This window comes from Heterodontus francisci, chromosome 19 (genome assembly GCF_036365525.1).
Source record: "Heterodontus francisci isolate sHetFra1 chromosome 19, sHetFra1.hap1, whole genome shotgun sequence".
In the NCBI taxonomy this organism is placed as follows: Eukaryota; Metazoa; Chordata; class Chondrichthyes; order Heterodontiformes; family Heterodontidae; genus Heterodontus; species Heterodontus francisci.
The window spans coordinates 73,293,895-73,321,629 of NC_090389.1; the positions used below are offsets into that span (position 1 = coordinate 73,293,895).

Here is a 27,735-nt window from a genome sequence, read left to right on the forward strand (position 1 = left end):
TGTCTGTGCCGGCCATAAAACACCTAACTATTCTAATCTCATTTTCCAGCACTTGGCCCATAGCCTTGTATGCTTTGATGTTTCAAGTGCTCATCTAAATACTTCTTAAATGTTGCGAGGGTTCCTGCCTCTACCACCTCTTCAGGCAGTGCGTTCCAGATTCCAACTACCCGCCGAGTGAAAAACCTTTTCCTCAAATCTCCTCTAAACCTCCTGCCCCTTAACTTAAATTAATACCCCTTGGTTATTGACATCCCCGCTAACGGAAAAAGTTTATTCCTATGTAACCTATCAATGCCCGTCATAATTTTGTATAGCTCAATCAGGTCTACCCTCAGCCTTCTCTGCTCTAAGGAAAACAGCCCTAGCCTTTTCAGTCTCTCTTCATAGCTGAAATGTTCCAGCCCAGGCAACATCCTGGTGAATCTCCTCTGCACCCTCTCCAGTGCAATCACATCCTCCCTGTAGTGTGGTGCCCAGAACTGTACACAGTACTCCAGCTGTGGCCTAACTAGCGTTTTATACAGCTCCATCATAACCTCCCTGCTCTTATTCTATGCCTTGGCTAATAAAGGCAAGTATCCCATATGCCTTCCTAACAACCTTATCTACCCATGCTGCTGCCTTCAGTGATCTGTGGACAAATACACCAAGATCCCTCTGACCCTCTGTACTTCTTAGGGTCCTACCATCCTTTGTGTATTTCCTTGCCTTATTAATCCTCCCAAAATGCATCACCTCACACTTCTCAGGATTAAATTCCATTTGCCACTGCTCCGCCCATCTTACCAGCCCATCTATATCGTCCTGTAATCTAAGGCTTTCCTCCTCACTATTTACGGCACCACCAATTTTCTTGTCATCTGCGAACTTACTGATCATACCTCCTATATTCACGTCTAAATCATTAACGCACACGACAATAAGCAAGGGTCCCAGCACCGATCCCAGCGGTACACCACAGGCTTCCACTTGCAAAAACAACCCTCGACCATCACCCTCTGCCTCCTGCCACGAAGCCAATTTTGGATCCAATTTGCCAAATTGCCCTGGATCCCATGGGGTCTTACCTTCTTAACCAATCTCCCATGTGAGACCTTATGAAAAACCTTACTGAAGTCCATGTAGACTATAACAACTGCGTTACCCTCATCTACACATCTAGTCACCGCCTCGAAAAATTCAATCAAGTTAATTAGACACGATCTCCCCCTGACAAAGCTATGCTGACTATCCCTGATCAATCCCTGCCTCTCCAAGTGGAGATTAATCCTGTACATCAGAATTTCTTTCCAATAGTTTCCCTACCAGTGATGTTAGATTCACCGACCTATAATAACCTGGTTTATCCCTGCTACCCTTTGTGAATAATGGTACCACATTCGCTGTCCTCCAATCCTCTGGTACCTCTCCTGTGGCCAGAGAGGAATTGAAAATTTGTATCAGAGCCCCTGCTAGCTCCTCCCTTGCCTCACATAACAGCCTGGGCCTGGGAATCTATCCATTTTTAATCTTGCTAAAACAGCTAATACTTCCTCCCTTTCAACGCTAATATGTTCAAGTATATCACAATCCCTCTTCCTGATCGCTACACCTACATCGTCCTTCTCCACAGTGAACACAGATGAAAAGTAATCATTTAAAACCTCACCGATGTCTTCCAGCTCCACACACAGATTGCCACTTTGGTCCCTAATGGGCCCTACTCTTTCCCTGGTTATCCTCTTGCCCTTAATATACTTATAAAACATCTTAGGATTTTGCTTTATTTTGCCCGCCAGTTTTTTTTTATGTCCCCTCTTCGCTCTCCTAATTACTTTTTTAAGTATCCCCTTACACTTTCTATACTCCTCTAGTGCCTCCGCTGTTTTCAGTGCTCTGAATCTGCCATAAACCTCCTTTTTTTCCCTGATCAAATCCTCTAAATCCCTTGACATCCAGGGTTCCCTGGACTTCTTGGTTCTACCCTTCATCTTAATGGATACATGTTGGCTTTGAACGCTTACTATTTCCTGTTTAAATGACTCCCACTAGTTTGATGTAGGCTTGCCTACAAATAGCTGCTTCCAATCCACTTTGGCCAGATCCTGTTTTATCATATTGAAATCGGCCTTCCCCCAATTCAGTACCTTTATTTTCGGTCCATCTTTGTCCTTTTCCATAACTACCTTAAATCTTATAGAGTTATGGTCACTATCCCAAATTACTCCACCACTGACACTTCTACCATTTGTCCGGCTTCATTTCCCTAGGATTAGGTCCCGTACTGCCCCTTCTCTTGTAGGACTTTCTACGTACTGGCTCAAATAGCTCTCCTGTACGCATTTTAAGAATTCCGCCCCCTTTAAGCCTTTTGCACAAAGATTATCCCAGTTGATATTGGGGAAGTTGAAATCCCCTACTATTATTACCCTATTACTTCTGAGATTTGCCTACATATCTGCTCCTCTATCTCTCCTTGACTGTTTGGAGGCCTGTAGTACACTCCCAGTCAAGTGATTGCCCCCTTTTTGTTTTTAAGTTCTACCCATATGGCCTCATTTGAGGAACCTTCTAAGATATCATCCCTCCTACCTGCAATAATTGACTCCATGATCAATAGTGCAATGCCACCTCCTCTTTTACCCCCTCCCCTGTCTCGCCTGTAGATTCTATACCCTGGAATATTGAGTTGCCAGTCCTGCCCCTCACTCAACCATGTCTCTGTGATAGCAATAATATCACAATCCCACATGCTAGTCATCACCCTCAATTCATCTGCCTTACCAGTAAGACTCCTTGCATTTAAGTATATGCAATCTAGCCTTGCATTTTTCTCTTGTGCATTAACCGGTAGCTGTCTGCCTTCCAGACTGACTCAGTTTCCCTTTTATATTTGACTGTGCATCACCCCCAACTGTACCTCCATCCCCCTGAAAATTAGTTTAATCCCGCACACCCCCTCCCCCCCCCCAACAGCACTAGCAAACTTCCCAGCAAGGATCTTTGTCCCACTCCGGTTCAGGTGCAACCCATCCAACTTGTAAAGGTCCCACCTTCGCCAAAAACAGACCTAGTGATCCAGAAAACTAAAGCCCTCTTTCCTGCACCATCTCCTCAGCCACACATTCATCTGCTCTATCCTCCTATTCCAATATTCACTAGCACATGGCACTGGGAATAATCCAGAGATTACAACCTTTGAGGTCCTACTTTTTAATCTGCTACATAGCTCCCTAAATTCTTGTTGCAGGACCTCATCCCTCTTTCTCCCTATGTCGTTGGTACCAATGTGTATCACGACCTCTGACTGTTCACCCTCCCCCTTCAGAATGCCCTGCAGCCACTCCGTTACATCCTTGATCCTAGCACCAGGGAGGCAACATATCATCTGGGAGTCACGTTTGCAGCCACAGAAATGCCTATCTGTACCCCTTATGATAGAATGCCCTATCACTATAGCTCTTCCACTCCTTTTCCTCCCCTCCTGTGCATCTGAGCCACCCGTGGTGCCACAGACTTGGATCTTGCTGAATTCCTCTGAGAAGCTATCTCCCCCAACAGTATCAAAAGTGGAAAATCTGTTAGAGAGGGAGATGGACCCAGGGGACTCCTGCACTACCTGCCTAGTTCTTCTACTCTGCCTGGTGGTCACCCATTCCCTTTCTGCCTGAGCAGTCTTTACCTGCGGTGTGACCACATCCCTGTACGTGCTATCCATGATAATCTCAGCCTCGCGGATGCTCCACAGTGTCTTCAGCCGCTGCTCCAGATCCGAAGCGGATTTCGAATAGCTGCAGCTGGAGACATTTCTGGCACACATGTTCGCCCTGGACACTGGAAGTATCCTTGTCTTCCCACATTGCACAGGAGGAGCATTCCACGTTGCCGAGCTGCCCTGCCATGATTTATCCCCTTAAATTACCCAAAAATGTGATGAGATAGAACATCACCTGTTGCTTCAGGAATGAGACCTGGGGTGTGTTAATTTCTGGGCCTTATTTAAATCCCACCAGTTGACATCCCACCTCCTTCAGGACACTGCCTGTGACAGATGATAAGTGGTGGAATAGGCTGCCAGGGGTCCTACGATTGGGAGGGGTTGGAGTGAGGAGGAGTTGGGGAGGGAGCGGGAGATGTCCAGGAGACATGCAGCAGGTACCTAAGCTTTCCTTATGGGAACAGGAAGAAAGCAAAAACAAACATTGTACTTACCTTTTTGGATGTCTTCTGACGCCGATCTTCTTTGCCCCTGGGGTGCCTGGAGGAAAATTGCTGCCGCGTCCTGGTCAGGCCATACAGTTAAAATTGCAGTCAGGTCTCAGTGACATCACTAGGACCCACTATGCTTTTCTTAAAGAGGACCCACTGGCTTTGGGCTGATGTCCTTGCTGCATGCTCAGTTGTGCAAGTTAAAATTCCAGAAGGTCAGCTCCTGCAGCTCCAGGGTGGGTAGGTAACTTGTGCGATTTTAATTTCCCACTTGCCCAATTTCCACCAGGTGGCTAGGGTTAAAATTGGCCCCAAGCATTTGCAATCCAGGTGTGAGTTTGAAATGAGCATGCTTTCCAACTATGAGTCTGGTGTAAGTGCACATTCCAGCTGTGAGTCTGCAATGAGCCTATGTTCCTGCTAGGGTTTACAATCCAGATGTGAGTTTGGTGTGAGCAAGTTTTCAAAGTTTTACATTCCAGCTGTAAATCTTGTATGCATGCATCTTCAAGGATTTACAATCCGGGTGTAAGTCTGGAATGTATTTTTTTCAATGTTTACAATCCAGGTTTTACTCCAGAGTTGAGGTCAGGCTAGAATTCAGTAGTTTGTAAACCAGAATAATATATTTTATTATTAGCTAGGTGTAGAGTTGCCCCTGTTGGTTGTGAGCTAGTTAACATGACACCATCTGATCAACTTCCTTTGTCAATAGATACTGATCACTCCATTTTTGTTTTGGATATCAGAGTTAAAAGTGATTTTGTGTCTTCTTTTCATGCAGTGCCAGTGAAATTTGAAGGAGTGCAAATTCATTTCTTTGAATATAAAAGCAACAGAAACAATGGGATCCAAGTCCGATGGGGAAACCACATGCAGCCCATCAATGCAGTGAGTTCACATTCCATTGGATTACATAGAATTACAGAACAGAAACAGGACATTTGGCCCAACAGGTCCAGACTGGTGTTTCTGCTCCGCATGAGCCACCTGCCACCTTCCTTCATCTCACTCTATCAACACATCTTGGCCAAGTCTCAATTTGTTTTCAACATCTGCTGTCAGCCTCTTGGCCTTCAGCTGGGAGACTTAGGACTGCACCCTTCAGTATCTCCAATCTTTACTGCAAATGTACATCCAAGTAGGTCCAACCAAAAGATTCCAGTATCAGGTCCATTACACTTTTGGGTCTCTTCTAACTTTAATACTCTAGATTATTTTGGCTCATATCCTATATCACTCACAGCGGTGAATTCCAAGTCCCCACACATTTTGTGAGCGTCCATCCTTGCCTTGAGATCTCGGTAAGCTTAGTAACATGCTCAGGAAATACAGGCTGGCCATTGCTTTTAACTACTGCAAATATCCTTTGCCTCAATAAGACCCCACTCCAGTCTTTGAAAATGGTGGAGTATCACATCAGAACCTCTCTCAAGTTTAAAATGTCAAGCATATTTATTTTACAAAGGCTAAAGCAAATTGTCATTGCCATATAGAGTCACAGAATCATACAGCACAGAAGGAGGCCATTCGGCCCATAGTGCCGATGCTGGCTCTCTGTAAGAGTTACCAATTAGTCCTACTGTCCTGTTCTTTCGCCATAGCCCTGCTTTTTTTGTTCCTTTTTATGCATGGAGATCTGTTCCCTTTTGAAAGTTACTATTTAATCTGCTTCCACCACTCTTTTCAAGCAGTGCATTTCAGATCATAACGAGAATACATAATGTGTATCTACAGTAGACATCCTTCTACTTAACTCCTCGATTGAATAAGATAATAAAAATACTGCAATTCTACAAAATAAGAGTGCCCTTTGTAAATAACTTTCACTTAATACAATGTTTATTTTCTTTACATTTCTTGCCACTGCAAGAGCCTAACTAATCCAACTGTTTCATATAAATTTGGACTTTTCTTTGCTCTCTTTCGACATCTTCAAATTGATTGGTTCTTTATCTTAGGTTTTCAAACTGCCCACCCCACGTTCTGAAATAATTTACAGTCCAGATGAGTATTACTGGCATTTCTTGGATTTTGAATTTACCACCACTCAAATATAAAGAGAAATTGAACCAATCACACGGCAATGTTTAAGTTTGAATTATTCCTCTCACCACTCTGTCACTGTCAAAACCTACAACTTTTATTGAATTAATGCTGTTATAGAGATCTGAACTACAAGTGATTCTTAAACCACTGCCACTTCTTGGTCAGGCCATATAGTTAAAACTGCAGTCGGGTCTCTGTGACATCACTAGGACCCACTATGCTTTTCTTAAAGAGGTCCCACTGGCTTTGGGCCGATGTCCTTGCTGCATGCTCAGTAGTGCAAGTTAAAATGCCAGAAGGTCAGCTCCTGCAGCTCCAGGGTGGGTAGGTAACCTGGGCAATTTTAACTTCCCACTTGCCTAGTTTCCACCAGGTGGCTAGGGTTAAAATTGGCCCCAAGTTTTTGCAACCCAGATATGAGTTTGAAATGAGCATGCTTTCCAACTATGAGTCTGGTGTTAGTGCACATTCCAGCTGTGAGTCTGCAATGAGCCTATGTTCCTGCTAGGGTTTACAATCCAGATGTGAGTTTGGTGTGAGCAAGTTTTCAAAGTTTTACATTCCAGCTGTAAATCTTGTATGCATGCACCTGATTTACAATCCAGGTGTAAGTCTGGAATGTATTTTTTTCAGTGTTTACATTCCAGGTTTGACTCCAGAGTTGAGGTCAGGCTAGAATTCAGTAGTTTATAAATCAGCATTATCACATTATCTGGAGCCTGTCACTCCAGAATTGGCCTTTATAGCCACTCCAGGCGCTGCTTCACAAACCACTGACCACCTCCAGGCGCGTATCCATTGTCTCTCGAGATAAGGAGGCCCAAAAGAGATAAATCAGAATAAAATCTTTTTATTGATTCTTAAATTGCTTATGTACTATGACTGAAGTTAAAGGGACAGCCATTAAACCAAAATTAGACAAAAAAATCTCAGTTTCTCCTCATGTTTATGAGCGAGTGTAGGGACACATACCCTGCAGCTGGAAGTGGAATCTGAATTGTAGTTTTTCACTGTGAAGATATATTTACATAGGTTTCTAAATTCTGCTGTACCACATCTCATGCTGCAAAAGCTCCACAATGGGCCTTCTAAATCCTATTGGCTCAGGTCTCAAACCTGAGAGGGAAACATAATCAACTGCGAGTTTCATGGGATCAGGCTAAATTGATGTGGCCCCAATATTGCATGGTAGACTTCCACTGAAGTGTCCACAAACTCAGCCAGGACCTGGATTGGCTGGGTCCCCATCCTTAAGCGTGAGTTTTCTGCATGGCTTTGTGGGGGTTGGAGTGTCCATCTACCATCTACAAGGCCTGTGATATAATGGAGTTGGGGGTCAGGAGTCACAGCTTTCTAAATCATTTCCTGTTTCTAAGCCCTCAGTCGGGACTTGGCACATTATCACCTGACTGATAATGCCAGATGTGGAGTCCACCAGGATGTACAGACTGGGCTTGAGGCCTGGATCCCACAGTATTGGGAACAGAGGGCAATTTTTCTTCATATTTTTAAGCATCTCTGTGGAACAGAACTCTTCAGGGACAGCCAAATATCTTTGCTGGGACGGACACCGAATAAACTCTGGCCAGTCAGCTTACAACAGTATTTTAGGGATCCTTGGTAAGGAGCTGAGCTCCCAAATCACCAGTGGAAAACACATGGAGGCACTCCCTCTGACCATGGGAGCATCAGTAGAGGAAATGGCAGAGTCCCAGATCAGGCACAATCCTGGCGGAACTGTTGGGGTTATGCCTCGCGTGGATCTCTCTGTATCAGTATTATACTGCAATACCTACTCAGTCTGTAAGCAGTAACAATAATATTCACAGGCAGTCATTGTTTGTGCTTCTTAATTGAATGCAGGTTACAGTGTCTATCTATATTTGAAGACATTCAAAGATATCCTTTTCTTTTAAATGTATACAGGCTAACTTCATATATGAATGCTTTGAATCAGATGCTGGGTCGCAAGTGGAAGTTACGGTTAAAACAATCCCAGATTACGGACAACAGTTGACTGAAAAATACAATGTGGAGGATTACGGATTGGGTATGAACTGTAACTCAAAGCTACATAGCCAGGCAAAAACAATAACACTGACCTTCATATTGCAGTCTATTTCCTCATATTTATGGTGACCAGTTTCAGCATCTCTCAGACTGCTGGCTATATGGCCATTTATACTTTAATAGGTGTCAGTCCCCTTGTTGGCATACCTAGTCTGTTTTTTTTTACTGACGGGAAGATATGTGTAGCAACAGGTAACTGTAAATTGCTGCCAATGCAATGTCAGGAGCAATGTCTGTACAGTGCAATAATGGGGAAACTGCATTACTAGTTTGCGTGGATGGACCTGTAACAAAATCGAAAATGCCAGATGTGACCTACACACTGGCAGAGTCTGCTCGTGTTTCCCCCATCGGTGACCCCTAAAAGTCAGAGGTATTGAGGAAAGATTTTCCCTTGAGGGGAGCTTTGGTGCCTCTGGAAGCAGCAGGGTGGCTCGGTCTACAGGGATGTGTCCAAACATGCAACAGCGTCACATAAACAACGCTGTCTGAGGCAACACTGTGAAGTAAACGGGGTATTTTGTAATTTCTGCTTGGTATGTGCAAACAGGCACCACAGCATCATAGGTCTCCTTCGATATTCATTATGGTCGTATATGTTGGGGTATGGTAACATAGTGGTTATGTTCCTGGACTAGTAATCCAGAGGCCCGGACTAATGATCTAGAGGTGTGAGTTCAAATCCCATCATAGCAACTGGGTGAATTTCAGTTCAATTAATTAAATAAATCTGGAATTACAAAGCTGGTAATGGTGACCACAAAACTACTGGATTGTCATTTAAAAACCCCTCATGTTCATTAATGCCCTAGCTGGAAGGAATCTGCCATCCATACCCAGTCTGGTCTATATGTGACTCTAGATCCACAACAATGTGGTTAATTCTTAACTGCCCTCTGAAATAACCTAGCAAAGCCACTCAGTTGTATTCAAGGTCAGCACCACCTTCTCAAGGACAATTAGGCAACAAATGGTGCCCACAGCCTGTGAATGAATAAAAAAAATTAAACTGGATACCCAAGTGGAATATGGAATGACTGTGAACATCCTCACTCAGTTTACCTAAGCAATATAACTAAAAGTTGAAAACACTCTGAAACCCATCTACGAACATATGAATTAAGCCCCTTGAGCCTGCTCCGTCATTCAACAAGATCATGGCTGATCTGATTGTAATCTGAACTCCACATTTCCACCTACCCCTGATAACCTTTCACCCCCCCTTGCTTATCAAGAATCTATCTACATCTGCCTTAAAAATATTCAAAGACTCTGCTTCCACCACCTTTTGAGGAAAAGAATTCAAAAGACTCACAACCCTCTGTGAGAAAAAATTTCTCCTCATTTCTGTCTTCAATGGGCAACCCCTTATTTTTAAACAGTGACCCCTAGTTCTAGATTCTCCCACAAGGGAAAACACCTTTTCCACATCCACCCTGTCAAGACCCCTCAGGATCTTATATGTTTCAGTCAACTTGCCTCTTACTCTTCTAAACTCCAACAGATACAAGCCTAGCCTGTATAACCTTTCCTCATAAGACAACCCCCCCCCCACCCCATTCCAGGTTTCAGTCAGGTAAATTAAAAGCAAAATACTGCAGATGCTGGAAATCTGAAATAAAAACAAGAAATGCTGGAAATACTCAGCAAGTCTGGCAGCATCTGTGGAGTGAGAAGCAAAGTTAACGTTTCAGTCAGTGACCTTTCATCAGAACTGACAAAGGTTAGAAATGTAATAGGTTTTAAGCAAATAAAGTGGGGGTGGGGCAAGAGTTAACAAAAGGGAAGGTGTTGATAGGACAGGATCACAGAGAATAGCTGACCAGAAGGTCATGGAGCAAAGGCAAATGGTATGCTAATGGTGTGCTGAAAGACAAAGCGTTAGTGCAGAGAGGGGGTTAATTGATAGAAAAATGAACAGCCCTAGCCCAAAGCACAAACATGAAAAAAAAACATGGGTAAAAAAAAATGATGAAACAAACGAAAATAAAATAAACAAATAAAAAATAACTAAAAATAAAAAGGAGGGCCCGTCATGCTCTGAAATTATTGAACTCAATGTTCAGTCCGGCAGGCTGTAGCTTGCCTAATCGATAAATGAGATGCTGTTCCTCAAGCTTGCATTGATGTTCACTGGAACACTGCAGCAATCCCAGGACAGTAATGTGGGCATGAGAGCAGGGGTGTGTGTTGAAAGGGCAAGCAACCGGAAGCTCGGGGTCATGCTTTTGGACTAAGTGGAGGTGTTCCGCAAAGTGGTCACACAATCTGCGTTTGGTCTCCCCAGTGTAGAGGAGACCATATTGTGAGCAGCGAATACAGTATACTAAATTGAAAGAAGTACAAGTAATTGCTGCTTCACCTGAAAGGAGTGTTTGAGGTCTTGGATAGTGAGGAGAGAGGAGGTAAAAGACCAAGTATTACACCTCCTGCGATTGCATCAGAAGGTGCCGTGGGAAGGAGACAAGGTGTTGAGAGTAATGGAGGAGTGGACCAGGGTGTCAAGGAGGGAATGATCCCTTTGGAATGCTGACAGGGGAGGGGAGGGGAAGATGCATTTGGTAGTCGTATCACGCTGGATGTGGCGGAATTGGCAGAGGATGATCCTTTGGATGTGCAGGCTGGTGGGGTAGAAAGTGAGGACAAGGGGAACCCTGTCACGGTTCTGGGAGGGAGGGGAAGGGGTGAGGATAGAGTTCCGGGAAATGGGCCGGACACAGTTGAGGGCCCTGTCAACCACAGTAGGGGGGAATCCTTGGTTGAGGAAAAAGGAAGATATATCAGAAGCACTGTCGTGGAAGGTTGCATCATCAGAGCAGATGCTTCGGAGACGGAGAAACTGGAAGAATGGAATGGAGTCCTTACAGTGTAGTCGAGGTAGCTGCGGGAGTCAGTGGGCTTATAATGAATATTAGTAGACAGTCTATCCCCAGAGATGGAGATAGAGAAGTCGAGGAAGGGAAGTGTCGGAAATGGACACCTTCTCTGAACTGCTTCCAACGCATTTACATCCTTCCTTAAATAAGGAGACCAGTACTGTACACAGTACTCTTGATGTGGTCTCACCAATGCCCTGTAAAACTGAAGCATAATCTCCCTACTTTTGTATTCAATTACCCGTGCAATAAACAATAACATTCTATTAGCATTGCTAAGTACTTCCTGTAATCCAGCTGTGTTTGCAATGGATTTGGCAAAGTTTATGAATGAAATCCATGTAAATATTACACTGTTTTTATATATATATATATATATAGTTTAACTATTCACCTGTTTCACTGTAGGTCCAGAGATGAATTATTCTGTTATTCCTGAGAAGAAGCAGATCTTAGTTACTGTGCCCCCAGGACATGTGGTGAAAGCCATGTTATGTTACAAACGGGGCCTGGTGTGCCGTGAGCTAAAGAACCGCTCAGTTCAGCTGGTAAGAAGTTGACAAATGTTTAAATCTGTTGCGAGGTAACAAGGGTTTAGGTACTTCTGCCCATACGGTCTTTATGGTACAATCCTGCAAAACCTGAGGTGAAATGTAACATTCAGCTTGGCACTTGGGGTACAGCTGTGCCACAGGTGGTAGGATGTGGCTTCATCCCAGTGATACCTCAGATTTTTAAAAATTCATTCATGGGATGTGGGCATCGTTGGCAAGGCCAGCATGTATTGCAAGTTTCCAATTTCATTAAGGGGGGCATTTACAAAAGGGTGGGATGGAAGTGACTGCACTTTGAAACTACCTCATTGGCTGTCAAGCAATTTGGGAGGTCCTTAGGTTGTGAGAGGTGCTGCAGATGTGTTCCTTTTTCTTAAGCCATCAGTGTTTAAAACCACATCATGTAATTGTAAAGTTAGGGAATGCGCTGCTGAAAACAGGATATTGGAATAGGAACAAAGTCAAGTGAGCTTGTAAAATCTGTGTGTTCTTTACAAAAGCCAATTCTACACATGTGATATATCCCTTTGGCAGTGTAACATTTATATATACAAGAAAATGTTTAATGTGTTGATCGCTTTCAGTGGTCTGAGATGTAGGCTACATTTCCAGTCTTTTTCTAGGTAAAAGGTTGCATTGCTTGTGTACAGTTAGTGCACTAATTGGAACCAGGTTAGAAAATATTCTGAAGTTTATTCTCTGATCATTTTATACTCATGATTTCTTCATTCACTGCACTGTTTCAGCATGTTGTCCAAACTTGTGAATTGCTTCTTATGTGTCATTGCAGATTAACACTACATCCTCTCTGTCCTATGAATACCTGCTTCCTTGCCTCTGCATCCAGGTAATGATAATGATTAAAGACTAATTTCAACAAAGCCTTTTCTTTTGATTCTTAATTTTCTTTCCAGGCTATTCCCCTACAGACCCCTTGCTGATAATCCCCAGTCGAAGATTTTCCTATACTGTGTAGATAAGTTTATTTCAAATAAGGAAAGGACCTAAGTTATAGGATGGCAGTGTACTGGCTTTGAACATCTGCTGTCACACAGACACTGGATTTAGGGCTTTTACACATGATTTTCAATGGCCATTCCAGGAGGAAGCCATGTGTTTACCCATAGGGAGATAGGAAACATTTAGTGGCAGCTTCCTTACCCTTGTGGTCATTCATCATGTATGCAGCTAGTCCGGGAAAATCAGGTGGGGTTTATAATGGGCAGCCAATCTGCTACTGCCAGCTAAGTGTCCCCGCTGAAGTTGCAAATTAACCCCTGAATGTCTGCACATTTTCCGATTATGGATTTTTGCGCCATGAACAGATATTCTTCTGTTCTCATGCGGATCCTCCAGAAGAAGTGACTGAATCATATTCAGGATCAGGATGATCCTCCCCCTCCCTCCCGCCCTAACCTAGAGACTCTGAAGCCATTTGAAAATACTCAAAGCTGTTGCCTTGACTGAGGTCAGTTGAGTTAGCACAGACCAAGGATTGAACCTGGGCCTTCTAGTCATCAGTGCCCAGCCAGGTGGTGTTTTGCTCACTCTGCTGTCGGGGGAATAAATTTACTTTCTATTTTCTTTGCCAATTTTCTTGGCCAATTATTGCCCTCTCCTGAAGGCATTGTCATCTCCCTAGGCTGTGGTTCCACTGGCGCTGTAGTACTTTGCCCAACTTATCATTATTCATATGTGAGCCTGGTCAAAGGCTGTGTGCAGGCTATTTAACTGTTGGGAGCACCACAGCTGAGGACAGTCAGATTCTGTTCTCACCCAATATCCACACATGTGCATTTCACCAGATGGAGCAAAAATATGAAACTATATTTTTACTCCTCCTTAACTCTGAGTATCAAGACCAATTGTAGGGCAGCAATATCAGTTAATTAACTCAGCACAGGCTGGGAATCAAACCCTGACTGCTCACTTAGTGAACTTGCTGAATTGTCGAAAGAACATTTACTTATTTTTGAATGGGTCTCCTGTTTCGTGATAGTTTGATCAGTGGAGAAAGTTTAGTGAATAATGTTGACTGGTTGCATTTCTTCAGGTATTTTACCCTGGGCTCGATAGCCATCGGACAAAGGTTTGCCCATTCAGCGATACCCCTGAAGCCTGTGAGTATAAAACAAAGATAATTAAACATCTTACAAGGATGTGATTAAACTGCTGAAAAGCACAAACCTAATCACCAAGTGTTTAGAATGGAGTCAGAAGGCTGTGTAAGGAAAACATCAGAAAAATGAGTCATTCTCCAAGGAAGAACAGTATTTCTAGTGTAGGAGAGATTCAAAGAGATCAAGACAAGTTAGGTGGATGGGATAAGGAATGGCAGGTATAATTTATTGTGGGAAAATGTAAGGTTGAACATGTTGGAACATGAAGCATTGATTAACACTGGATAAGCATCCCACTGATACTGGAAAATAATGGATGTGATTATCACAAATTCACTAGCCAGCCTATTATCAACAGGGTTATTAAGATAGTTCCTGATAATATTTGCCTAATGAATTGAAATAGATCATTTTGTTCTTCTAAAATTACTTTGATAAAGTTACATTTGGAATATTTGGACTTTGCATTCAAAAGGCATTGGTGTATTCATACAGTCACATTGTCTTGAGATATATGAAAATTAATTGAAGCATGGATTTAAATTTTATATGTCATCCCAGAACTCCAAGGTATGCACCTATAATTTCAATCCTGGGCACCACACTTTAGGAAGGATGTTAAAGCCTTGGAGAGGGAGTAGAGGGGATTTCCCACAATGATACCAAGGATGGGGGATTTCAGTTATATGGAGAGACTTGAGAATCTGGAATCATTCTCCTTAAGAGAAGATAAGGTTAAGGGGAAATTTAATAGAGGTGTTCAAAACTATGAGTGGTTTTGATAGAGTAAATAAGGAGAAATTGTTTCATTTGTGGTGGGTTGCTAGCCAGAGGACACAGATTTAAGATAATTAGCAAAAGAACCAGTGGGGAGATGAGGAGAAATCTTTAACATGACATGACTCGTTATGACATGGAATGCACTTCAATAGTAACTTCCCTAAGTGAATGGGATATATAATTGAAGAGGAAAAATTTGCAAGGCAAAGGGCAAAGAGTAGATTAATTGGATAGCTCTTTTAAAGAGCCAGGAAAGGCACGATAGGGTGAAAGACCTTTTCTGTAAGATTCTATGATCCATAGGGTTTCACTGTTGTATATGACATACTCTTGTTGAAACCAAAAGCGATCATGTTGTCTCTCCTTGATTTATGATGTTTGAAATTTATTTCAAAATCTTCCTGAGCAGTTGGTCCTGATCTGTGGAAGTCGAGCAATTTCTCTGATCTGGTTCATCGTAACAACAACATGGCGGTTCGTTTCTCTGGGAAATGCTACATTAAACCTCTTGTAGTCCTCTGCTGGAAAACAAATGGATTCTGTGATGAGTTTGAGGAGTCGGCCACCGAGTTCTTAAAGTCTGTAAGTGGCAGTCATACAGTGCTACTGTTCACCGGGAGGATTTTTTCTCCTCAATAACAGTGAATCTCAGAGTGATTAAGCGATGATTTTCATTTCAATGAATGGACAATAAAAGGCAGTGTGCCTGCGCTTTCACAATACATGTAATTAGTGGACAAGACTTCCTACCAATAATATAATCTTTGCACGCTTAGTGCTGGAACCAAAAATGACACACTGGGGATTACATAGAATTAAACAGCACAGAAACAGTCATCCAGATTGAATCACTAACATGACAATCAAACCTCTTCATTTAGCAGTCTGATAATGGACATTATGGTAATAGAGAGTCTACAAGATACACCTGAATAATAGGCTCTCTGCGAATGAATGTTTTGCTAACGGGCACAGTGATCATGCTGCTACATGGAAAATATTCACATTGACATTACGTCCATACAGAACCACGACCAGGATTGCTTAGATTTTTCCATTCTGCTAGCTTAGTTTCATTCTGAGAGTCGGAAAAGTTATATCAAAGTGTTCATACTACAAAGCGTGAATGGGCCTTGTGGAATCATTTATAACCCCTTTTTGTAAACCTCTTTACAGAATAATTGGTTCAAAGCAACATCTAATACCTCAGTCGATAAACCATTCTGCAATGTAAGCTCAGGTAATCAACATTACTGAGCCACGTAACAGGAACAGGAACTCAAACTGAAACATCAGTTTGTCTTTTCATAGACGATGGGCTGAATTTTACCAGCGCCCCCCAACATCAGGGGTCATGGCGGGGGTGCCCGGAAAATATCTCTGGGAGAGATCTGCCACTGGCCTAGATGCCGGGAAGGTGCCGCCGCATATTACGGGCGGTGGCGAGGGCTCGTGGCGGCTCTCCCCCATCGCTGCTCCGCAATGGAAACTTTATTTAAATTTTTAAATAAATGTTAATGAATAAATAAATACTTACCTCGTCGCGACGGCTGTCCCGCTCCGATATTCCGGCTGGTTGCTGGAACTCCTGCGCCTGCCGTTCAGAGATCCGAGGCAGAACACTGGTGGGGAGGAGTTAAGTTTTCAGGGTGGGGGGGAAGCGGGGAAAACTCTTGCGATTGGCTGAGGGGATGGTGGGAAGGGGTTGAAGGTCAAAGTGAATAAAGTTGGGATCAGAAGATAAGTTTTTTGAGGGGGGACAGGACAATCAATAAAGTCATTAGTCATTAGGAAAGTGGGAGAGGGGCTTGAACCATTTATTTCATTGTTTTAATTAAACTCATAGTGACTTTACTCTTAAAAATGTAAATTAACTGTAACGGCTGGAAGCCCTTTAAAAATGGCGCTGGCGCCTGCTCCATGTAAATGAACTGCTGCGCTAAATATTGCGGCCACTCCACGGAGCGAATCCCACGCGTGCGCCCTGCCACTTTTGAAGTGCTGGAAAAATTCCAGACAGTATCTTTAATCCAGCAGCCGCAAAATACAATTGAAAAGCCCTGGAACAGCAAAAAATCCAATTCATCTCCAGTTTTGATCACCAGCATTTTTAATCTGTACACTTTATCTTGACATATAGTTTCCTGGAGCAAAGCATAGTTTGCAGCTAATGTACTAAATGAAGGGTTTGTGACAACCCAAAGTCTCTAGCAGTCCAAAGTCCCAATCAACTTGGCTGCACCTAGTGAAAGCATCTAATGAGGCAAATATTATTGCGGTAAATTGGGCACTCTATTAAATCTGGACAGCATTGTCCTGCGGGTCGGAACAAAAAGTTGAACTGACATTATATAGATCAATTGTGAGAGCTGTTCTCTGTTATGGTGTATAGTTTTGGTCAAATAACCTCAAAAAGCAAAGGGATGCTCAGGACAAATTGCAGAGAAAAGTGACGAGGATGAAGAAAGTCTCAATATCTAAACTTACCTTCCCTAAAGGTAAGAAAACTGATACAGGTCTTGAATGTAAGGCATAGATGAGGTGGAAAAAAAGTCGCGAGGACGCAGTACAAAATTCAAAGCCTCAAACAAGGCTAAAGATTAGAAAACATTTATTTTCCTACAGGGTAGTGGAAGGCAGTTGATTCAGAATCAGTTGGCACCTTTAAAAGGTGCTGGATCGATATTTGGTGATCAACAGTACAAAGAGTTATAGAAATACTCAACAACGTTATAAATTCGGCTCAGCCTTAGATAACTCCGTGGGTTATTGATGTCAATGGCTCCTGCAGACAGTCTGAGTGTCTTACTTTTCTGGGAGTTGAGTCACACTGTGCTATATCTAGTGACACAATTGTAGAACTCAGGAGCATATTAATCACATTCCCTTGTGATCGGGACTGGCTAGTCACGTCTTTCACATGAATGCTTCCTCAGCCCTTCTAAAGGCACTGAGTTAACAACAATGAGGCAAGGCTTGTTACAAATTGTTGAGCTGCTTCTTTCCGCAGTTACTTTAACATACAGAGCAACAGTTATAATCAGGTTCATATCGTTCATCCATACCATTTACCTTCATGGGATAATACAAAGTAAAGCACGTCAGTGAGTCATCTGACTTGACTTACATTACAGATCTTCTGTTCATTTTTCATTTAGTATTTCTGACCTACTGAGCCTTCCTAAAGCTTTTGCTGCTCTCTATTTTCAACCCTAATTAACATACAGTCTTACAAAAGGATGCTGGAAATCTGAAATAAAAAGAGAAGTGCTGGAAATTTACAGCCTCCAAAGAAAAAACCCTATTTATCTCTCTCTTCACACGCAAATGGGAATCTACAGACTTTCCAACCGAGTTGGATTGACTTTAACTTGTATCGCCTGGTGGTAGCAGCGTAGCAATGGCTAAAAATAGGGTCAGTAACCTTCTTTTTTCTTTTTGGGCCTCCTTATCTCGAGAGACAATGGATACGCGCCTGGAGGTGGTCAGTGGTTTGTGAAGCAGCGCCTGGAGTGGCTATAAAGGCCAATTCTGGAGTGACAGGCTCTTCCACAGGTGCTGCAGAGAAATTTGTTTGTCGGGGCTATTGCACAGTTGGCTCTCCCCTTGCGCCTCTGTCTTTTTTCCTGCCAACTACTAAGTCTCTTCGACTCGCCACAATTTAGCCCTGTCTTTATGGCTGCCCGCCAGCTCTGGCGAATGCTGGCAACTGACTCCCACGACTTGTGATCAATGTCACAGGATTTCATGTCGCGTTTGCAGACGTCTTTAAAGCGGAGACATGGACGGCCGGTGGGTCTGATACCAGTGGCGAGCTCGCTGTACAATGTGTCTTTGGGGATCCTGCCATCTTCCATGCGGCTCACATGGCCAAGCCATCTCGAGCGCCGCTGACTCAGTAGTGTGTATAAGCTGGGGGTGTTGGCCGCTTCAAGGACTTCTGTGTTGGACATATAGTCCTGCCACCTGATGCCAAGTATTCTCCGAAGGTCAGTAACCTTACCTGCCTGGTAACCCCAGGATGTGCCCAGCTCCATTTTGAATGGGGTTTACTGCTGCCTGCCTGTTCCAGGCAATAGAGCCATTTCAACAGGCACTGATTACCATTTTAGGTTGACAAAGGATGGAGCGTGCGCTGTGCACTCTCCAATCATTTCCATGGGCAAGAGAAGATGCCGGGATTGTCGGGCCCGACCTTCCCAGCGGTGGCGAGGCTCCATGGCGGCACCTCCGCCGCTCTGCGACGGGACCCGACTTTAAATATTTAAAATACCTTCTCTGCATAAATTTAAAAGTAATTGCCCGCGATCTTACCTTCAGTTCCCAATCTCCAGCGCATCGTGCGACACTCATGCGCCTTTACTTTCCCATCCAGGAGAAGCTGGCGCCACCGAGGTGGGGAATGGCTCAACTCTGCATTATGTCGAACCGTTTAAAAATGGCGCCAGCATCTACCCCGGCGTCAGGTGACACCGTGAACGGCGTCACCAATGCTGCCCCCGCCACGCGACTGGGGGGGAGGGGGGTGGCGGCTGCCGTCAATATGTTAAGTAGCCGCGTGCCATGCAATCGCAGCGGTGCGGCTCATCTGCAGGGCGGCCACCATTTTCTGTACCTGCCACCGCTCCTGGCATTGGGGCAACACAATCCAGCCCTTCATTGCTGTGGGAAGGTCCTCAATGAGCTGTGTACAGGCTCCCTCTAGTGTTGGAGACCTGTACTGCATCATATTGCACAGTTCCCAGAGACATCACACTGAGACACCTGAAAAGTCTTCACTCTCCCCACCCACCGCCCCACCAAACTGTTCCACCCCTGCTCTTAGTGTTCTCGCCTATCGTTGACTGCATATTATTCACTCTGTGAGAACTGGCAAATCTTTCTTTCTGTTCTGTCAATTTCTGTAAAATTTCAGTTCCGGTCTCGTTATTGTATAAAGTAGGTGGAGGCTCCGGCAAAAAAGATTCACAAGGATGACAGCATAACTTAGATGATATAACTATCAGGAAAAGCTGAACAGGCTGGGCTCTTCTCTCTGCAAAAGAGGTGGTGGATGGGCCACCGAGCCTGTGCCGACCAACAACCACCCATTTATACTAACTCTACAGTAATCCCATATTCTCTACCACCTGCCTACACTGGGGGCAATTTACAACAGCCAATTTACCTATCAACCTGCAAGTCTTTGGCTGTGGGAGGAAACCAGAGCACCTGGCGAAAACCCATGCAGACACAGGGAGAACTTGCAAACTCCGCACAGGCAGTACCCAGAATCAAATCCGGGTCCCTGGAGCTGTGAGGCTGCGGTGCTAACCACTGCACCGCTAACCACTGCGCCACTGTACTGCCGGTTTGATAGGGTAGATGTAGAGAAGGGCTGGGTTTTACAGCACCACCCTCCCCCCCACCCAGCCCCCCACGACGTCGGGGGACGTGATGAGGGCCCAGCCCGATATTGCCGGCGGTGGCGAGGGCTCGTGACGGCCCCTCCGCTGCTCAGCACAGGAGCCAAATCTGAATATTGAAATTTGTAAAAATAAACCACTTCCGCCGTCCATTCTGCAGTGATATTGCTGCCGGTGGCTGGCACTCCCGCGCTTTTGGATACCCATTCAGAGATCCGATGTGGGACACTGGTGGGGAGGCGGGAGGAGGTAAGTATTTCAGTGTGGGGGGAACTGGGGTCAAACTAATCTGATTGGTGCACAGGATGGTGGGAAAGGATAAAGTTAAAAGTTGATGAACTTTGTGGGGGGAGAAGGTTAGGTACACAAGGTAAGTATTTTGGGGGTGGGGAAGACGAGGAATAAATTGTATGGTTACTGGGGGCGTTGGGAGAGGGGCTAGAAACATTAATTTAATTTTTTTCAATAAATTTTAATCCAATATCTCATAAAAAATTTAAATTGTAACGTGGGCTCGTAGCCCTTTAAAAATGACGTCGGAACCTGTACAGTGGCACCTGACGCCTGCCCCCTGCATATCAATGAGTAGTATAGCAAAGATGCATTTAAAGGGAAGCTACATAAACATATGAGGAGAAAGGAATAGAAAGGCCTGCTGATAGAATTAGAGCCGAACATAACATTACGAGCAGGAGTAGACCACTCGGCCCCTCGAGCATGCTCTGCCATTCAACAAGATCATGGTTGATCTGATTGTAACCTCAACTCCACGCTACCACTTACCCCAATAACCGTCCACCCTCTTGCTTATCAAGAATCTATCTACCTCTGCCTTAAAAATATATAAGGACTCTGTTTCCACCGCCTTTTGAGGATGAGCGTTTCAAAGACTCACGATCCTCTGAGAGAAAAAAATTCTCCTCATCTCTGTCTTAAATGGATGACCCCTTGTTTTTAAACAGTGGCCCTTGTTCTAGATTCTTCCACAAGGGGAAACATCCTTTCCACATTCATCCTGTCAAGACCCCTCAGGATCTTATATGTTTCAGTCAAGTTGCCTCTTACTCTTCTATGCTCCAGCTAATACTAGCCCAGCTTGTCCAACCTTTCCTCATAAGACAACCCGCCCATTCCAAGTATTAGTCAAGATAACGAGGGTGGGGAGAGGCTGTGTGGATAATAAATGATGGCGTGGATTAATTGGGCTCAATGAACTGTCTGTTTCCATGCTGTAGACTCTATGACACCAATATTGACAATTAAATGGAGTGGGGACTCTCATGCTTCTCCTGGCCCACGAGCAGTGCTGTGGGGGCACTTACCTTTCCTGCGAAGGGGTCCCCGAGGCCTGGTAAACCCGGCCAGCCAGGGTTAGACATGTAAAACAGATCAAATATGAGACTCCCGGCCTCATTATAATATTTAAATGGCCAACCCGCCTTCTGTTCTGTCTCTGTTAAACCTGGAAGTGGGTGGGTCGGGGTCAGGTTTGAGATTTTTAAGATTTTAACATCTCACGCGAGCCCAACCCACCTGTTTCTGGAGTTAAAATTAGCCTCTATGTAGCTAGTAATTAATATTTAAAGAAACACAGAAATTATAAAATCAATACAAGACTTTTCAAAGTGCAATATTCTGTGATAAAAAAACAAAGTGAGAATGTAACACTGTTATATTGTGGATTTGGTTGAGAAATGTTACTAGAGTCCTCAAGGGGTTAACACCATAACATTGCTGTTCAGATATTTGGGTGCTGTCTTTTTAGATTTGGTTATCTGATTAGGATTATTTGGATGCTACACAGTGTAATTAATTAGTGGCTGATTTTCTTCCCTCTCTGTTCCACAGGGCTATGTGTTTGAGAGCGTTGACAGACATTCTCAGATGTGTTTTAAGGTAATTGATATTCTCGCTTATTCACAATTGCTTATTTTTCATCATGAAAGCTCTTCCTCACCAAAACCTCTCTCACTGCCTCCACTGCCTCTAATTTGTCACACTGCTTGTCTAACATCCAGCACTGGATGAGCAGAAATTTCCTCCAACTAAATATTGGGAAGACCAAAGCTGTTATCCTTGGTCCCCCCCACCCCACACAAAATCCGTTTCCTAGACACAGACTCCATCCCTCTTCCTGGCAGCTGTCTGAGGCTCAACCAGACTGTTTGCAACCTTGATGGTGTATTTGACTCTGCCATGAGCTTCCGACCACATATCCGCTCAAACACTAAGATCACCTACGTCCACCTCCGTAACATTGCCTGGCTCATCTCATCTTCTGCTGAAACCTTCATTCATGCCTTTGTTGTCTCTCGACCTAACTATTCCAACACTCTCCTGGATGACCTCCTATCTTCCACCCTCCATAAACCTGAGCTCATCCAAAACTCTGTATCCGAACTTGCACCAAGTCCCGTTCACCCGCTGCTCTTGTGTTCGCTGACCGACATTGCCTTCCGGTCCGGCAATGCCTTGATAATAAAGTTCTCATCCTTGTTTTCAGTTCCCTCTGTGACCTCGCCCCTCCCTATATCTATAACCTCCCCCAGCCCTGCAACCCTCAGAGATCTTTGTGCTCCTCCAATTCTGATCCCTTGCATATCCCTGATATTCACAAATTGCCGGCATACCTTTAATTGCCAAGGCCCTGAGCTTTGGAATTCGATTCCTAAACCTGTCCCCCTCTCTACCTATCTTTCCTCCTTTAAGATGCCCCTTGAAACCTACCTCTGTGGCCAGTCACCTGTCCGAAGATCTCCTTATGTGACTTGGTTTCAAATTTTGTTTGATAACACTCTTGTGAAGCACCTTGGGATGTCTTACTACATTATAGGTGCTATATAAATGCAAGTTATTGTTGAAAGGATAATTATTAATGGTGCAATTCTTCATATACCAATAAGGAACAGATATTGGGCATTTTAATGAATAATTCAGGTAACCCACATAGAGAATAATTAATCATTTCTGTGATTGGAGAAAATCTTGAGAGAAACAACTAGAATCACAGTTTTTAGGAGGCATCATTTAATTGGGCTTCCATCGCAGTCTGAAATTCAGACGGCACACATTAGTGCAGCACTAATACAACATTCCATCATTATCAACACCCATGAAGAACAGAAAGATTACCATCAATTACTTCTCACAGATCTCTGCTTTGCCATTTAATGCACACACACAAACACACACACATGCACATAAACGTACTCACAACCACACACACAGACACACACATACATGTACTCACACACATGTTGGCGCACACGCAAACGCAGACACACAAGCATCAGCTTTAATACTCCCGCTTTGGCTGTCTCTCAACACAAACTAAGGATCTAACCTGGGATATTCGTGGTCTGAAAAGCTCAAAATGCAGAACATTTGTAGCCAATGAGCCAGCAGTGCAGCCCTTGGTAGCAAGCGTTAGTTCACATTGAGATTTCTTACGAATGCAAGTCATCTGATTGGAAGCTTTAGGCCCATCCTGTATGAATCGACTGAAATTAGGCAGCAGGGTGCAGTGGGATTCTGAGACTAGGTGGCAATAGACTTGCTGGTACAGCAACCAGGCCCATGGCACACCCATACATGCACATGAGACATCATTCCCCTTCATACACATGCTGAATGAGTAAAAACATGTATTTATATTTTCGATAATCCTGAACTAGAAGGAGATCTTCCCGATACTGCATTTACCTGAAACAGGTATAAGTGCTGATAAAGACAGAGATCAAAACTGATACAATTATGTGGAGTTCTGATCCAGCAATGAGATAGCGCCAAAAGCAAGTTGTTCCTGGCCTTGTGTCTGAGCTTGTAATTTGAGGTTATCTATGGCAATGATCCATGAGAGTAGAATTCTGGCACCACATACCTTCATTTTCATGACATGATGCCAATAATGTAATTACCCTTTCCTTTTTTTTGCAGTTTAAATATAGAAACAGCAGTCACATTGAGTGCCGAAACAGACCAGGTATGTTAGCTTTTTTAAAAAATAATTACGATTGCAGAGTTTGCAGCTTTTAAAATGAAAGTGAGCCAGAACATTCAGAGGGAACCACAGTGTATCCTTCAACGGGCAGTAAGAGAATGGGAATAAACCAAACTCATTTATCAGGAAAATCCGCCTCTAGTTCAGGATTACCAAATGTATACATTTATTTTTACTCATTCAGCATAAACTGACTTATGTGTATGGAGGAGGGTGGTGTCTGATCTGCATGTGTGGGTGTTACATGGTCCTACCTGCTATACTGGCAAGTCTCTTATCACCCACCTCCATATCCTATCCCTCTGCCTCCACACCTTGATGCTGAATTTCAGTCACATTCATGTGTACATAACTCTGTAAGAAGCTTCATGCTGTGGCTCAGTTGGTAGCATTCTGATCTCTGAGTCAGCCAGTTGTGGGTTTAAGTCCCACTCCACACAGTTGAGCTGCACTACGAGAAGTGCCACTTTTTGGATGAGATGTTAAACTGAGGCCGCATCTGTCCTCTCGAGTGGACATAAACAATTCCCAATGGTGGAAGCATGGGCAACCAATGACTTCAAGAGGACATTGGATGACCATTTGAGAGAAATAGACTTGCAGCATTACAGGGATCAAGCTGGGGAGTGGAACTGACTAAATAGCTCCGTGGAGGGCGAGCATGGACTTGATAGGCCAAATGGCCTCCTTCTGTGCCGTAAGTGACTCAATCAAGTTCACAAAAAAATAGACTATCTGATCATTATCATCTTGCTGTTTGTGGGTGTTTGTTGTATGCAAATTGACTGCCATGTTTCCTACATCACAACAGTGACTGCACTTCAAAAGTACTTTGTTGGCTCTAAAGTGCATTGGGACAACCTGTGGTCATGAAAGGTGTTATATAAATGCGCATCTTTTTTCCTCCTGCTTTATGTCCAGTACTCCTGCATTTAGCAAAAGTTCCTTTGTGCCCCTGTCTTCACGAATCTTCTAGGCCTCCTGATGATTGCACAACGTTCAGCACCATTCGTGATTCCTCAGATACTGAAGCAGTCAATGTAGAAATGCAGCAAGACCTGGACAATATAGAGGCTTGGGCTGCTAAGTGGCAAGTAACATTCACACCACACAAGAGCCAACAAGAGAGAATCTAACCAGCTCCCCTTGACATTCAATGGCATTACCAGCGCTGAATCCACCACTATCAACATCCTGGGGGTTACCAATGACCAGAAACAAGACTTAACCAGTAACAAAGCAAATCATTAACACACAGATTGAAATATAAAAGTTCCCTTTTTAAAATTCCCCAATTACACTCACACACACACTGGAAAAAATACAGAAGTTCTCTCGACAGAGGTCTGTTATAAAAAAAACGACAAAAGAAAACCTACTTTGGCCAAATACTTGCTAATTCTTGATGAACAAAAGAGAGGATATGGAAGGAAGTCAGTTGTACCTTTTTTGGTCTGGCATCCGGGTATACGGAGACGGGTCACTGGGATCATTTCAGAAGCAGTCCTTTCTGGAGATGTCAAGAATTATTCTAGTAGGCTTTCTAGGAGATATGAGGCATTAGCGTTTTCTGCCAGCACACACTTGAATTGCAAGATTTGTTTTCCAGTTTCTTAGGTGCTGTGCAGCATCAGGGATTTTAGCTCTCCCACACTGGATCTTTGCAGGATGTCTTCAAAGAGGTAGAGAAGGAGATGAGCTGGGTGGTTTCTTTTTCCTTGGCAGGAAAACACCAACTGTCTTCAAGCAATTCACATCCCAACTAAACTGAAAACAATGCCCAAACCCCAAACAGAGAGCCGACCTCCTGACATCCATAAACCTTGACACATGGCTTCTCTGTAACCATTTTTCCCCAGGTCACCAAGGGTTCTGTTGTTTACTGAGCCCGAAGAACATGACTTCCAGCACTGGTGGCTTTCAAACAAAATCTCAAGTGTCCTTTCGGTGAACTTGGTAAAGAAAAACACATTCATGGAATCTTTTCAGTTTTAAGACAAATCCTCAAAAAAAAAAATTTTTTTTAAATGGAAGCACTTTCATAACATAGAGTGTCTGATGTTGTAATAGTCTGGGCTACCAGTTTAATGGCATTTCCTGATTCTGTGTGTGTGTGTGTGTGTGTGTGTGTGTGTTCAGTTAAACTGTCTTTATTTTTAAAAAGTCCAATATGAGACCCAGTGATGATGTCTTCAGTCATAATTCTTCTCCCTTCATCCCAATGTCCTCTGCATGAGATATAATTCATACCCAAAGATGTATTTCGAGGCTAAGACCAATGTCCCACCAATGACTATCATTGCCAATGTCTGTTATTTCTTCCTTAGTTTCTTCGTTCCTTTGTTGAAGGGTATAAAAATGTTTGCTTGAAGTGTTAATCCTCTGTAACAGCTCTGCAAGATATTCAGGCAGCGGGGGTATGTCATACCCAAACTGGACAACATACTCATGTAGCTGTCCCTTCAAATCATCCCTTACAGTGACAGTCACCTGTCCATGAGCATAAACATTCAATAATGCCCACACACCCAGTCTAACAGGCTGAGCTGGTGTAAAACAAAACGTTCAATCCGGAACAGGACAGATCTGATCCTTGTACTGGTATTCCCAGTGTATGGTTGTGACACAATATTCCCCCTTTCCTTTATATGCCACATGTGTTGGGAACTCTTCTCTTCTGGTCACCATGATCATGCAATTGGGCCCTTCCTGATCCCAAGTGAACCCACAGGTTGGTGCTGCACTTTCAGTTACACTGTACAGGCAAACAAAAGTATCCCCTTTCCAAGTGCACCCAGCCAAATCCGAGGCCACCCAAGTAGTCCCGTCCACTTGTGCCATGTATCTAGGGTGTTAGTCATAATGTGACACATGTCCCTGATTTTCTACCCCAATGTTTTCGACTCTAAAGAGAGGGTTGGGCTTCTCCCCTTCCTTTAGGACCGGATAATACAAAACCAAAACCTAGCCAGCCCGTGCTACTGTTCCCTCGATGCCACTCATGTTTCACTGCATGAGTCCTCTGGTTTTACAGATATCGGTTGTAAGTTGGCAAGGGGACATCGCTCGAAGATGTCAATAACCCAGGAGGGCAATCTCCCTTCCACAATCCTCTGAAGGTTTTCACTGGCCAGTTCCACCAACCAAGATCCATATATCATGCAAGCATCAATTTCAGCAGCTTCCACAGAGGCATTTTTATCCACTCATAATTTCATTCATGCGGTGAGCATGCCTTTCCAATCCCCCGCCACATCTTGCAAATGAACAGTCATAATTTGATCTTCCTCTAATTCACTCTGTTCCACATCATTCATCCCATGTAATATTTTCTTTAACCTGTTCCTAACGGTTTTTACTGATACGTCTATAGTAGCTAAATCTGAAAGATTTACGAGTGATGTCCCAGTATTCACTCTAGTTCCCGTGTCATTAATCGAACTACACTGTACCCTCCTGTGAGAGTGAGATCTTGTTTGATTCTTTGAACCCTCAGAAAGACCAGCGCATTCATCCTCAATTATTACAGTGCTGGTTCGTTCCCAGAATTCCCTCAAAACTTGATGCGGTATTCAATTCTGCAATGCTGGTGTTTTATGTTTACACCATGGAGGTAGTCCCATATCTGCCAAATTAATCAGCACCGCACTACCTCTTGGTGCACATTGTGATATAATACCATTCGTGTGG

The 27,735-nt window shown here is 43.7% G+C and overlaps 1 protein-coding gene across 2 annotated transcripts in view; it reads left to right on the plus strand.

Moving 5' to 3' along the window:
• Positions 1 to 27,735, plus strand: part of LOC137380189 (interleukin-17 receptor E-like) — an 83,872-nt gene that overhangs the window by 31,639 nt on the left and 24,498 nt on the right. For both annotated transcript variants that reach the window (XM_068051957.1, XM_068051958.1), the window contains 8 exons: positions 4,976 to 5,082; positions 8,167 to 8,290; positions 11,595 to 11,734; positions 12,531 to 12,587; positions 13,794 to 13,860; positions 15,050 to 15,222; positions 21,894 to 21,941; positions 23,982 to 24,027. In XM_068051957.1, the coding sequence (XP_067908058.1) occupies positions 4,976 to 5,082; positions 8,167 to 8,290; positions 11,595 to 11,734; positions 12,531 to 12,587; positions 13,794 to 13,860; positions 15,050 to 15,222; positions 21,894 to 21,941; positions 23,982 to 24,027 (762 nt within the window). The remainder of the gene's footprint in view (positions 1 to 4,975; positions 5,083 to 8,166; positions 8,291 to 11,594; positions 11,735 to 12,530; positions 12,588 to 13,793; positions 13,861 to 15,049; positions 15,223 to 21,893; positions 21,942 to 23,981; positions 24,028 to 27,735) is intronic.